Genomic DNA, 14391 nt, shown 5'->3' with positions numbered 1-14391 from the left:
GCTGAAATAAAAATTCAATGGAAAAAAAGACTAGTCTACAAGATTTAAAACTTCTTTAACCACAGGTACCATGGATGTAGCAGTGATCGTCATAAACTTTCGGTAGCCTACAGCTTTGATAAAGTAGAAAATAGCCTACATATATTTTTTTTTTACACTGACAGGGATTAATTTGCCAGCATATGCTACACAAGAACATTTCATGTACAAGATTTTCGATATCTTTCTTTACTAACAGTTCAGGCTACTCAACAGAAAACTACATAGGAATCGAGTTTAATCTATTCTGTATACATCCAATCACTATCACCAAATCTTCAATAATATGTACATTGTATTCACAATTACAGTGTTTTCTGGAAGGAAGGCGCCCAAGCCATGGAAGAATTTACACTTTGGCCATTAACTGTGGAGGTGACAAGTCCTTTTCATCTTTTGTTATTGATTAACAGATAAGAGAGATAGATAGATGGATAGATAGATAGATAGATAGATAGATAGATAGATAGATAGATAGATAGATAGATAGATAGATAGATAGATAGATAGATAGATAGATAGATAGATGGATAGATAGATAGATAGATAGATAGATAGATAGATAGATAGATAGATAGATGGATGGATTTTTTGTTGTTTTAACTGTGAGGATAGAAACTGTAGTAACCAATGTCCTTTGTGCAGTTTTTCTCACACTCTCTCGGTGCCAGCAGCTCGGATTTTAACGGGGACACTGTCTCTGAAGCCGGCGTGGCAGAGGGTGAGATTCTTCTCCTTTTGGCCTGTTCAAAGATACCAGAATCGCTCGAATCAATGGATTTAATGGAGGACGGGGTCTCTATCCAGCTCGACTCTGTTGTCATGTCTTTGGGTTTGGCCTCCTCCGAGCCGCCGATCGGTGACCTCTCCGTCGGGATGGAGTCTACCTCCTCGGTCAGGTAGTTGGTGCCCGCCCTGCCACTGATAGAGTTAGCGGGCCAGCAGGAAAAGACCGAGCTGGGTTTGCTGTTAACGCCACAGTACTGCGGCGGCGTGCGTCCTCCCCAGCCCGACGGGTCTGCGTAATAGCCAAGAGGCCGATTGGAGCAGCCTGCAGTCGGCAGGGGAAGGGCTTTCACTCCGGCCGCTGCGTAGGACAGCAAGGTGGCCGCGTTACCGGCGAAATCAGCGGCGTCGTATGCCGAGGCAGCAAAGTCCAGTCGGTTGTTGGCAGGGGTGACAAACCATCGCTGCGGGGGGGTGGCAACAGTGGGCTCGTCGGTTTGCTGCGGGGACAGCAAGCTGTTGCCGAGTGGGACGCTGCGCTCTGTGCCAGGACCAGTCCCCACGCCAGGGTGAAAGCGAGATTTGGCATAAGTGCTGACAAATTGGTCCTGCAGGAAAGAGCTAGGCATGGCATATCTCGCACCCGGCACGATCTGTGAACGCGGAGAGTCACCCGGTGATGGAGTTAGGCGGTCGATGTCGCAGCCTGTGTAGACACTGAAAAGATGGAGAGAAAAACAGAGAAACAATTCAGTGACTAAACTGTGCGCTATGGCTGGTTTTCTGGAAATCACAGAATTGCAGGTCAATATCAGTTTCACCAACTGGGCTCTGTATTTAAAGGATTCTCATATCTCAAGTGAGGGGGGAAATAAGTCTGTGTTTCTTAGAGGATCGCATGATTTCAAAACATTTATGGCATCGATCAAATCTCGTCTTTACGCAAATGGAGTGTTTCCAAACAGGCACTGCTTTCTAAAATGATGCTAAGGGAAAAAAAGGAGGAAAAATAGAATAAAAATCCACGCAAATTTGCTTTGCCAAGCAGTTATCGCTTTGTTCAGTCCACATCTGAATTTCAGGGTTAATGTTGCCATCGCTCGTCAATATGCATTTGTTTTTTTAAGGCCAAGACCAGCAGAACTCACATGAGCGAATAACGCTTTCATCAATAAAATATTACAGAACACATATTTGGATATTCGTGTTTATGTTTGTACAATATTTGCTATACATGTCTATCTGTTAAATCCCTGGCTTCAGCTAATAGTCTTTTCAAAAGTAAAAAAAAACAACACTTTTTTATTTATTCGATTCCTTTGTTTAATCTTGTGACACCCTCTAATTTGAATAGGAATTCATAAAATACTCGGCAGAATTTAAGAAGTGCATTCAATCTTTTTAATATGAAATGACCTGGTAGTTTATACATACAGTAGTTGTGTTCATTCGTATCACAGCAGCATGTAGCCTAATGAAACAAAGAGGCTATACAGTTAATACAAATGCAAACGAATGAAAGGTTGCTTTTTCTTACGTGTCATAGTTGTCCCGAAATCCTTTAGCAAACGGATTGTGGTCGATTTTCAGTTGAGTGATCTGTGGAAAAATATTGCATTCATTAAAATCAGCGTGTGTTTGGAGATCTACAAAAAATATGATTTATTTTCTGTATCCGTATTAAAACCCTGCATTGTTCTAATTTGTTATAAAGAAATAACTAAAATGATATTTTGTTCTAAAGAAATAATTATGATAATAATAAAAAATGGGATAACAAAGGTTGAAAATGCTTTGAAAGCATTTCCACCAATTCTTATCTGAAAGAGTAGAGCAATATATTATTTTAGAAGGGGATAAGAGACTTGTTTGTAGTGGTCGTACATCGGTATTCTGGTAAGCTGTAACTGCGATGAACTGCGTTTCTGTGAAGGTGAAAGTCTGGACTCTCCCTGGTTGGCTGGTGTCCTCTGTCCCATCCTCGTTTACTTCCACCACATGGAGCCTGGGCTGGTACTTGTGGAGAGACTGGAGAACCACCATCTGGAGATCCAATTAAAGACGCACGTCAGCAACTCAGATTCAAACTTTGGATAGATGATTAAAGCAGAATGCTTGTGATTTAGCTCGATTGTATCTTTATTTTATGATTATTGTAATAACAATGCACTGCCGTTTTCGCACTGTGCATGTACCAGTAGCTCTAAGATAGTAAACAACTCCAGGTGGAAATAGTAATACATATGTTGTTCTTTCAAGACCATAGCAATCTCAGTGTTGTTCTCGACATTTGGAATCAAAGTATTTTGTATAGTGTTGCATTTACCTGTCCCGTGTTGTTGGAGGCACCTTTGTTGTTTGTGAGCTTTAGCTTTCCAAATGATATTTCTTGACGCATCCAGTGCGCTCCGGTATTTGGTGAGTCTGGGTGCATATAAACCCTATTTCCTAAAAATAATATGCAAAAAATACAGAGTGAAAACACATAGTCTAATATATTGTTTTGTTATCAAAAAATATATTGGTTTGCCAGGATTCTGAAGTCTGAATGCTTCTCTACAGAAAATGGTCAAAATGTATAAAAAGAAAACAGGTTTTACAATCGAATAAAAAAAAGTTAATTGTGAAATAAATGTAGGAATGAGGGAATTGTTAGTACCTATTACATTCGTGTCTGCTTTCCCACATGGCACCCACTTGCCTCCTTGAAATCGCCAGTGATTTGGATCAGCAAGTATTACATCCACAAATATATTGTAGTGAGCAGTTGGGTCAAGGCCAGAAATGTTGAAGCTTAAAAATGGGAACATTCGTCTGTGGAAAATAAAAAAGGACAGATTTAGAAAAAACGAATCTAATAGCTAAAAGAAAAAAGGCACAAAAATCCTTTGTATTTGGAAACATAGTGATTCGAACTGACACACGTTACACACGAATAAAAGCACCAAAGATTCTGCAGGTGTGTAACAGATACGCCTATGCGCGCACTTACCGTCCCTGCTTTGTGATGATCATCTCTGTTTGATGTCTGTGAAACTTCAGCCACAGGGCCCTGTTGCACAGATATACCTGCGCTTTCCCCGGAACCAGTCCTGCTTGCGCCGTGGAGAACTGGTAAAAAGCCCCTCCTTGGTACGTGTGTCCATACTGTTGCGCGTAAGGGTAGCCCGCTGTCGGGTAGCCTTGAGGAGAAGTGTTGGTCAGAAGGCTGTTGTAAGCTCCATTAGTTATAACCGGGTGGTGGGCCATATAACGGCTTGGACTTCCAATAGAAAAAGCCGGGTGCGCTGCTCCATGCTGGGTCGGGTAAGGGAACATGGCACTGGGAGCTGCGGAGACTGACTGTGGCTGGGTAGATGGAGAAAAGATGCACCTTTCTCCTGCAGATCCATCGAAATTATGACGGATGTCAGAGACTCCGTGTAGACCAGGAGAGAGTTTGCCCCTCTGGACGTCCCCTGATGCGTCCTTGGAGTCGGGAAAATTATCTGCCTCTGACTGATTCGTCATCTCCCTAGAGTTTTTTTTCAGAGGTGAACTTCTCTCCAGGTTGTCACTTGCCGATATAATAGGATGGTCCTGCAATGAAAGCTCGGATCCATCGGAGCTCGAAAAGCCACTGCCCACATTCATAAATTTCTTGGAGAGATTACTCGCTGGCGAGATGCAATTCTCGACCTGCATAGCGCAATAGGAAGCCACTATTAGATCAACCTGTACCACCAGTTTTTGCACGCGCCCTTCCTAATCTAACACTATGAAAACGCCTTGCTATGAGTTGTGCTACCGAAGGCATGCAGCACATTAGCCAATTGACACCATCCTGCAATCAGGAAGGATTTTCTTTCCATCACTCTCCCCGCTTTGCTAATGAAACAAGTACTGCCATTGGTTAACTCAAGGCTGTAATTTAATTAGACAGCTCTTAATTAGGACAATCTGATGAGCGCTGTGAGTAAAGTGATTTTTTTTTTGTAGTGTGACATGGGCCTATATTTGAATAAAATGTAAGGCTCCAGATGTTTCTGATAATGTAGAGAAATGAAAATAAAGATAAAAGTCAAATAAAGATTGTTTTTCTACTGTCAACTGGAACGTCAGCTGCGTTATTTACCTATTTATCCGCGTTATTTACCTATTTATGCGCCATGAGTGCCAAAGTATGTCTGCCGGAGAAACCAAGATATATTATTAACACACCAAAAATGACAGTCCATGACAGGCAGTGCATCTGATGCCTTAAAATGTTTGTGGTATAGCGTGAAATCATGGCGTCCCACTGAAGATGTGTTTATGAGTCCCAGTGCTGTTAAATATTTGATGCCCTAAAGTTATGAACCAGTGGACTGATAACAGGGCTGCTGTGGAAAATACATCTTGCAGAAAGTCAAGATAAATCCTAAATTTGTTGGAGTTTTTTTATACCATTAAATACAATCTTTTTTGTGTGTCTTTTGGATAAGTAAGTGTAAGAGTCAGAGGCTCCTTAATGCATATTAAAGGGGATCTATGCTCATTTTCATAATTCAGACATGTTATTCCTATGGTCTAAGACAGTCCTACAAAATATCAGTAAGCATGAACAACTCTCTCCCAAATCCAAAACCTAGAGTGGTGAATCTCAAATGTGTGATGTCATCAAGTATGAAGTGCGGAGCCGCTCCATAGACAATGAATTGGGAAAGATGTTATAGATGACACAGAGGGCACCCAGGAGAATATTCTGAGGATATGGGTACGTTTTCGGTTTTAGAACTGAGAACACAGCAATAAAAGAATGTATATTAAAAAAAAGAAAATCTCCCATCCATTGTCTGGAGCAGCTCAAGACTTGATGACATCACACGTTTGAGATCAATTTTTCTGGTTTCTGGCTTTGAGAGAGAGTAGCTAATGTTCACAAAATTTCATTTAACTTTCCATGGAAATAACATATTGGAATTCCTTGTTTAGTATGTGTTCCTCTTCTAAGTCTGTCTGGTTATACGTAATGAGGTCTGCCTAAGAAAGCATTTGCCTCAAAATTATATCCAACTCAAGGTCATTTTTGATGTTAGCAAGATGCAGGTATCTGAGATAATTGACAACTCATTAAGATAAACTTATTTTTAAGTACATACAAATTTAAATAAAAAAAGAAAAGTGTCAAACGTCAGAAAAAATCCCTATTATTTCCATCAGACCTTTCCAAGTCCTCGCTGCAGTGTAATTAAAGTTTGTCAGGATGATAATGTTGTCAGAAGGTGAAATGATATATTTGAATGGCTACACGTTAAAGCACCAGAGCGGCAGCAGCCAGTATAAACATATTCTTCCTTAACTAACTAACACAGTTATTATTACTAAGTTGACAAACTACTTTTCCAGAAGAGTGCTTCGATATGAAGCCTATTCAGGTTGTAAGGCCTTTTAAAATTGCACTGGACTTATACAATTCTGCGTCATTGGGTACACCAGAACATTGATGAAATAAACCTTTTTGATGCTTATACGGTGACTCGGAGGTGTTGATTCAATGTAATGGTCTTTTTTTTTTTTTAATGTAGTGTATTTAGTATGTAGTGTCTTTCTCTGTCATTTTCATGTTGGTAAATGGGGCTAGACAAAATATTAGCCTTTAAATATAAAGCAGTCACTTTAAATATAAAGCAGCCACTGACTAGGCCGTCAAAAAGGATCATTTCCACTTGACTGAATAACTTTTGGTTTGGTTCTACTGCAGTGTCATTATTCTGCAAGTGTGGACAGTACAGCCTGAGCCAGAGAAGGTTACTAGAAGACCAATCAAGGCCTGTTTCACTGGTACATGCACAAGTTTGTATCTCTAAGGAACAGCCTTGAATCTCTGAAGCTAACAAGAGAGGTCATTACATTAGGGCTACAGGGTCCAGTAATCTATTCCTGTGAAACATACAAGCACAGGCTTGTCTGTGCCCAAGAAAAGGAGGCCACTCTCTGCTCTCCTCATTACAGGATTATGGTTCACTTCCATCACTGATCTTTAATAAGCGAAAATGGGCTCGCCTTACCCCCCCAAACAAACCAATTGTTGAATCACCCGTGCAGCAACTCAGTTTGTTTTTCCCCAGGTGATCTGGTACCTATTTATCAGACCTTTCTTTCAATTGGCTCAGCCAGCTAGTGGACATAACAAAAGGGGGGGGGGTGATTTGTTATGCCCGTGGCCAGCCTTATCCCTCGGGGAGATAGCATACTGAAGATTAGGATCTCTTCCGCCAACCCTCCTTTGACCAGCTGAGCTTATTGTTTAATGGGTCCCTATGAGCAGCAGATATGTTATTTCTACGTCTAAATCATCAGAATTTTCCACTTTAATTCTAATAAGTGTATGTACAATTTGCCAATGAAGGTGTAAAAATAGAGCTGCCAAATTGCAACAATCCTATTTCGAAAAATCTGTGTAAAAACAACGAAAAAATGTATAATTATTTTAAAAACAAAACTCAAATTTTTCATAAAACCAGTTGTGGTTAAGCATAGAACAATGTGCTTTTTTTTCTTTTCTTTTTTTTTTTGCAAGCTGCCATATCACCATTTTTTAATGTTGTGCCAAAGGAATCTTCTTGCCACCTGGGTCTAATCTAATCAATGTGAATGACAAGGAGAGAAAAAGCCTGAAAGTGAGCACTGGCTTAGGGACTTTACCTAATGCCCAGCACTGTCACTTCAATGATATGATCACAGCACACAAAATGACAACAAAATTATAGCCAGCAAGGATATGGGGACATAGTGTGCTACTCCAGTCAAGTGAAATTGCTTTTTCCGACTATGAAATGGCTTGTCTCTTGTCGGATGGGTAAACATTTCCTTGTCAGGCCAGTAATAAGGAATGAGGCACACTGGGCTGAACTAAGAGGATAGAGCCAAGGTTATTTGGGATTCATGACAGGTAGTGGCTTATATTACAGTGGCACTAAAAATTTCATGGGAATGCATTTAAGATGGCCTTTAAGTTATTTATATGTTGTTTGCCAGACGTCACATTGCAATTTCCATCAATAAATCAAAGTGAAGTATTTCTTCCTTTCTTCAAGGCTCTTTGATTTAAAAAAAAAAAAAAAAGAAAGACCAAACCTGTATTTACCTTAAGTCTTTAATTGACTGGCATGACTAATCTGATCAAGTTTGGTGGTGCTTTGTGTTAAGCTAACGTAACTATTCTTCCCTGTGGTTTCCTGCCATCGGTGATCTGCTCTGTCAGAGGGAATCAGGGTGCTCTCTGACAAGGAAGACAGCTGGGGGGGCCTGCTAAGGGGCGGAGTGGACAGTTGTGGCTTTTAAACCCTTATTAGTCGTCCTCCCTGGACACACCAAGACACGCGTCTACTCAGAAGTGCACTCCTACACCTGCTCATTATTGATGTCCAGACCCAACCGTGATTCTTTACCACAAAGCTCACAGCAAATTAACTTCAGGACAGGTGATCGTGATGTTCAGTGGAAGTGCGTGGTGACACGGCCTCTGCGCTGATACCATACCTGAGCCTGTACTCTAGAGATTATTCACTCCGAAAACAGATATTTATACACATGCTAACTTTATCTGGAGCAGAGAACAATCAAAATGCTATCTTCTTATAAAGCCAACCATTCCTGCAGTATTTATCTATTGAACACATATTCCAATTCCATTCTTATTTATGTTCTTATCTTGTTATCAAATACTCCTTTATTACACTTTGCAGAAATATAAATGGCAGTTAAGATTTTTTTTGTAAACTGCATTATTTGAACTCATTTAATTCAGTTTCTTCACTGATATTGTTTTTATAATTTCACCACATACCACTTAAATTCAATTCATTACATATTTGTTGTTTTCTTAACTGTTCAATATGTAGTTTGTTGCATAACAACATTCCTATATGTGTCACCAAAATGTCATTTAGTATTCCTGTATCCAAGTTATTTATCTCTTGCATAAGGCAGAGGGGTAAAGCAGATGTCATTATTTTTTATGTTGATTTACCTGTCAGTTGTTTCTATATCACAGGACAATAACAGTGTGGTAATTACATTAACAATATACTTGTTTGGTGGAATACACGGTGAGCTATCCACACTGCTCAACTGAGCCCCCCCCCCCCTTTTAAAAATCATAGTGAATACAGATGACTGTATGTAAAACTGAATGCATAATTATAAATGTGTGAATTTTGGCTCATACCACTTCTGTAGCAAAGTAACACATAACGTGAAATATTTGAATCCTCTAGGTACTACACACCCTTAAAGAGTATTGCCTACAACTGCCTTGTGCTCTCTGATGTGTATAATGTGGTTTAACAAATGGCGAGGATGTAATGTGAGGAAGCACAAAGTTAGTGGAAGGGCTAATGTCTCTACGAAAACTTCTTTTATCACCTGCTACTGACCTGTTATCAACTGTTTGGTTTGTTGCTAGTCTCTTTAAATTTTAAAGAGCTTGTGTGACCCGGGGAGTGCAGTTGGGGTTTGTGACCATTTTGTTATTTCTGCTGCCATGCACTGTCAGACGTTTGCAAGTGAAGAACATGGTCACTGTCCCCAGTAAGCCCATGGCATAAAAAATTCAGACTAACTCTACTTTTTAAGCCATTTCTGATGAAAAGCACACCAAAATGAAACTGACTTATGCCAAATGAATATCACTGAATCGCTGTGATTGTGAGGCTGATGTTTGTAACTTTGAAATTATTTATAAAACATCAGTTCCATTTTAAGAGTATAGCCATGAAATGTGCACTCACTCCTTTGAGAATCCTCTGAGGTTTCCTCGAGCACTATCATCCTAAAGCTGAACAATAGCCAACAGAAGGCTCCAATCCAGGAACTGAAGCTTTTTTTTTTTTATACGATTCTGCATCGTTTAGACAGGACGAAATGATTTACTAATTACCCAGTCACAGCTGTGTCGGCCAGCGTAGTGTTTTATCGATAACTATGGTTCAGTTAGACATGATGATTAATCTAAAAAAACAACACAGAAACCCGTCATCTGATTTATCAACAATCCAAAATGTGGCACCTACAGTAAATAACTGAATAATAACTAAATAACTAATTATATCGGTGATTAACAGAAATACTTACAAACAAAACTGATGCACAGAGAGAACACAAAATTTTCAGTTTGAAGAGAAAATATTTTGGGGGAGAACAGGAGCAAACAGGCAACTGTCGTGTTACAAGAATAATCTTCATTAAAATCACAGGCAACGACACCAGGCCAACACACAGCTCATTGGGAATGCAGTGTGAAAAGCGAGGCCCACAGATTATCACTCTACGTAACTCATGTTTAATTTATCCAGGAGCAATATTGTCAAGAGCCCTACCATTCCAAAGAGCTAGAGGCTGATAAAAGCTGGAATAAGACTTAGGGAAGCCCAAAAATAACACAGGCTTCTAGTAAAATGTCACAAAATGGAGAGAACACACTTGAGAGTGGAGGCATTAGAGACATCTCTGATATGTTTAGCACAGCTTCACAGCAGTTTAATATAGCTGCTTTAGGATTGTTAATATTTTAAAAGATGACATCTAAATGGACCTGACGATAAAGTGTTCACGCAGCAACCAGACATGATACACGGCACTTAACCTTTGCTCTGATTTGGACCGTTTCTGCAAAAACCTGCAACTTTACAACAGACTGTGCTTCATCTAATCCTTAAATCTTGGCAATACGGGCGGTAAAAGTAACATAGTCTTACATTCGATGATAAGAAGCAACCCTTAAACCAGTTTCTGTGTGCTCTATGATGTGTTTTTTTCCCCCTCCTCCTCCTTCTCCTCCTCCCCATGGCCGAGTGAAATGGAATTGCCTCTCACATTCAAAGACAGCTCTAGGAAGGTGATAATAGAGCTACTCCCTGCTGTCTGCAGGCAGGAAATAGGAAAGTGGCATATGGGGCCAGGAACCAAATAGAGAGGAAATGTGACCAGGCAAGGGAAGGAACTAAAGGAAAGGTTAATGATCGGTTCTGAATTCTACAGGGAAGAGAACCGTGTTCCAAGTTGAGAGGAAAAATAAATGTGACATGATTTATGTCTCCCCTGTTCACATCTACTGTCACAAACAAACACGTGGAAACCAGTTTTATTTTTCTTGACAAACTTCAGCAACGGTAACAAATGTAGCGATCCATTTGCTTTTGCTTTTTTTTTTTTTTTCAATATAAAGGTTTAATCCATACAGCTGCACAAATGCTACATCTCATGTTTCACAAATGGCATAGAAAAATAATATATCACACTGTGACACCATTTCACACTGATTATAAAGAGGAAAAATACAGACAGTACCGTATAATAAAGAAGGAATCCATCTCCACGGGCTATCCAGTATGCTCCAACAAGAGAGAACCACTGGCGGTTGTCCTACTGTGGCCCATACAGCAGCCTGACTCGCTCTCCGGCCTGCAACATCTCCAAAGAGCTTTTAGGAAGTGATCCTCTCCTTAACTGACCAGGAAACAAAACTGCTATGCTGGGACTAAATTAAATATTAGACACGTATTTGTGAATGAGAAAAGAAGAAACGAGGAGAAGATAAATCATAGACTAAACACGTTCGCGGAAACTGTGAGTGAAAACATGAAAATGAGTGCTGTGAGTGCAATGCAGTGAGTGTGTTATCATTAGGGGCAATGTGGGCTACATTAGCAGGGAGTGAATTTGATCTCAAATTCTCACCCTGTTACCGCACCTTGGTTGAAAGACTTTGTGCCCTTTCATCGCAAAGCTGGATTTAACTATCAGTTACAGCCCCAGTAAAGAAGGAATCAGTTTTGAAGCAATTTGCACTTGGTTTGAGCTTCTGATTAAATTCATTGTAAGTTGTCTTTTTAATTATCTGAAGGAGTGCGTGATGCCAAGGAGAGATGACAGCTGACTGAAGCTGTTGAGCTCAGGAATTAACTGCATTATGTGGAATTTAATGGCATTCTAAAAATACACACAATCACATGTAACATCATAAAGACATACAAATCCAGATCATCAAATTTTGACATTAGATTTAAATCATGACAAGTCCAAACACTGGATTCTAATATCTTGTCAGTAGCAACAGCTGGACATTAAAAACAAAGCAACATCACACACACCAGCTTTTTCCAGATCTGACAGCTAGATCATTTGAAGCTGACAAGATAACACTTAAATGCAAAGGTGACATGACAGTGTCTTCGGAGCCAGATGGATCGATACTCAGCTTGGCTCGTCAGAATCTGAGCAGTGGTTCTGCAGCCATGGTTTTTTTGTTGTTGTTGTTTTTACGCTGCCGTTCTGAAAATAGGCTATCACTGTCTGGCACAATGTCTGGTACGTTATCAATGAGCAGATTTCCTTTCTTATGCTGCGACTGAAATATTGATACATTCAATTTAACAAAACAGAATGGAACCTATTAATATTTTTTTTAAGATTTTAGCAGAGAGAGGTGCTGTATAAATACTGTGAAAATATCAAAATGCTCAATCTACAGCACAGTCTATATTTAGAAAATGAGCTTTTAAACAAGCCATCAGGACTTGTGATGTACTTACTACACTGGAGATCAAAATTAGAGAGCAAAGTATTAATACTTGATTTATTCTAAAAGAGTAACCAAGGCATTTCAACAAAAAACTTTATATTGTGAAAAAACAGTGAGAAAAATGAGAGAACAGTAACCACTGAGTCAGAAGAGAAGATTTAAACAATGTTTTCTTAGGGCTATAGGATTCAAAAATTAAAAGGAAATGTAGAGACCCTTGTTTTGAATGACTTCAGCACATCTGCGCCCACAGGACATCACTAGTTTCTCACACTGCTCTGGTTTGATCTTGGTCCATTCTTCTTCAGTCTCTTCCACAGTTCGGTAACTGTAGTGGGTTTCTTAGACATTACTTTGTTGCCAAGAAATTTCCAGAGAGTCTTTACTCATGCTGCAGAAGAAACCATGACATGACATTGCTAAAGTTCAATTTATTTGGGTCTGATGCGAAACATTATGTCTGGCGTCATAATGGGAATGACTGAACCCAATGTGTCTAAAGAAGTCAGTTCAATTTGGAGGAGTAAGTGTCAGAGTCTCGATCTAAACCCCATAGAGATTTGTTCTCTAATTTTTCATGTATGGAGATACATGTGTTTATATAGGTAGAAAATGCTGCTATGGTGCTGTTACAATCCTTCCCGGCTGCAATGACAATGACAGCCAAGAGTGCAGATGTGAAAGACCCAAAACACTGAACAATCAGAATAGACTGTGCTTTTTTTCAGGTTTTAAAGAGACAGGAACTAACACTGAGCATTTCAGACAGAGGTTGAATACAGGTGGACAGAGGTTATGAGAAAAACATTAACATTAACATTAAGGCATGTAAACATGTTGTAGTAGAAACTCAAAATACAAGTATGAACCTGAAAATCAGTATAGTATGGGACCTTTAATAGCTTATAGTTTCACTTAATCTACAGTTTAAGCTCTAGAAATGTTCTGTATGGTGTAATGGGAGTAGCAAGTGGTATAGCCTTAAAAAAGACACCCAGGTGACTGAAAAGCTCTGTGCAGGAAGGTTTGACCAAATTCTAAACTAATTGGTGGCCATAATTATGAGATTATAATTATCAATGATCCGTCAACTCATAGTCGCAGTCAAAAGGCGCTCGAAGAAGCCCACTTTTCCAAAAACGTCCCCCAAGTGAGACAGCCAAGAAGTCCCGTAGATCAGTTAGAAAAACTCGGCAAGTTGCCTTGATGACCATCCAGGCTGCACCGACTGGCACTATCTCTATTTTTTTTTTTGCTCCCCCCTCACCCATCCACATCTATACACTTAAATAAAAAATCTAATTCTATCTTTCAAATATTCAACAGTCCCTTTTCCCTGGGAGAGGTAAGGAGTATTGTTGAATAATGCAGCCAGACAGGGATCTCCCAGGGCTGGTTTCACTGAGTAGGTCTGATCCCACTTGAGTAGCATCTATCACGGTGACATCATCATTCACACAAGGAGATATGATAAGACAGTAGTACACTACTCTACTACTTGAGCCAACTCTAAAGCAGGCAGTGGTGTTACTCATTTAAACCAATCTACTGGCCATCTGTTGATGCTAAAATCATGGTCTGGCTGCCATTTCCAAATCAGACACCATCAGTATGCCTTTATTGCCTTCTGAGTGCTACAATGTTTTTGAGAAAGGAAAAAAAATGCTAACTTGTGGGAGACATTCACATATTCTCTTTTACCTTATGTGATTCTGGTGTGTGTGTTAATAAAAAAAAAACCACAGGGACAAGCAGCTAAGAAAGAAGAAAACAACATCTACATGCAGCAGCAGCATCAGCAGCAGGTCTCTACCTCGCAGATTGGGGCACTGGGAGCACTTTGCAGGTTGTTGTCACAGGTATGACGAGGGAGAATTGTGCTTCCTATCCCCAGGTTACAATAGGTGTGAACAAAATATGCAGCCAATTTGTTTTGCACAGAATTTGAAGGGGAAAACACTACAGGAGCATGCTTTGGTTTATGTATACCTGTCTTCCACTTGCTTTCCTGTTCCTCTTTTATCAGCGCTTTAACTATCTTTGACTGATTAGAACAAATGTGTTAAGAGGTATATCTAACA

At 39.8% G+C, this 14391-nt stretch overlaps 1 protein-coding gene across 1 annotated transcript; it reads right to left on the bottom strand.

Annotated features, from left to right (window-relative positions):
- Nucleotides 1-638: 638 nt before the first annotated feature.
- tbr1b (T-box brain transcription factor 1b) lies at nt 639-4449 on the bottom strand (the record flags this gene model as incomplete). Its single annotated transcript, XM_083921195.1, has 6 exons — nt 639-1482; nt 2303-2364; nt 2650-2808; nt 3092-3213; nt 3425-3579; nt 3758-4449. 6 exons carry the CDS (start codon nt 4447-4449, stop codon nt 639-641), a joined length of 2034 nt encoding a protein of 677 aa, XP_083777321.1.
- Between the last annotated feature and the right edge of the window lie 9942 nt (nt 4450-14391).

The sequence above is a fragment of the Echiichthys vipera genome, assembly GCF_963691815.1.
Source record: "Echiichthys vipera genome assembly, chromosome: 10".
Classification (NCBI taxonomy): domain Eukaryota; kingdom Metazoa; phylum Chordata; class Actinopteri; order Perciformes; family Trachinidae; genus Echiichthys; species Echiichthys vipera.
Note: the sequence above shows the minus strand (reverse complement) of the source record. Positions and strands in the feature narration are given on the sequence as shown.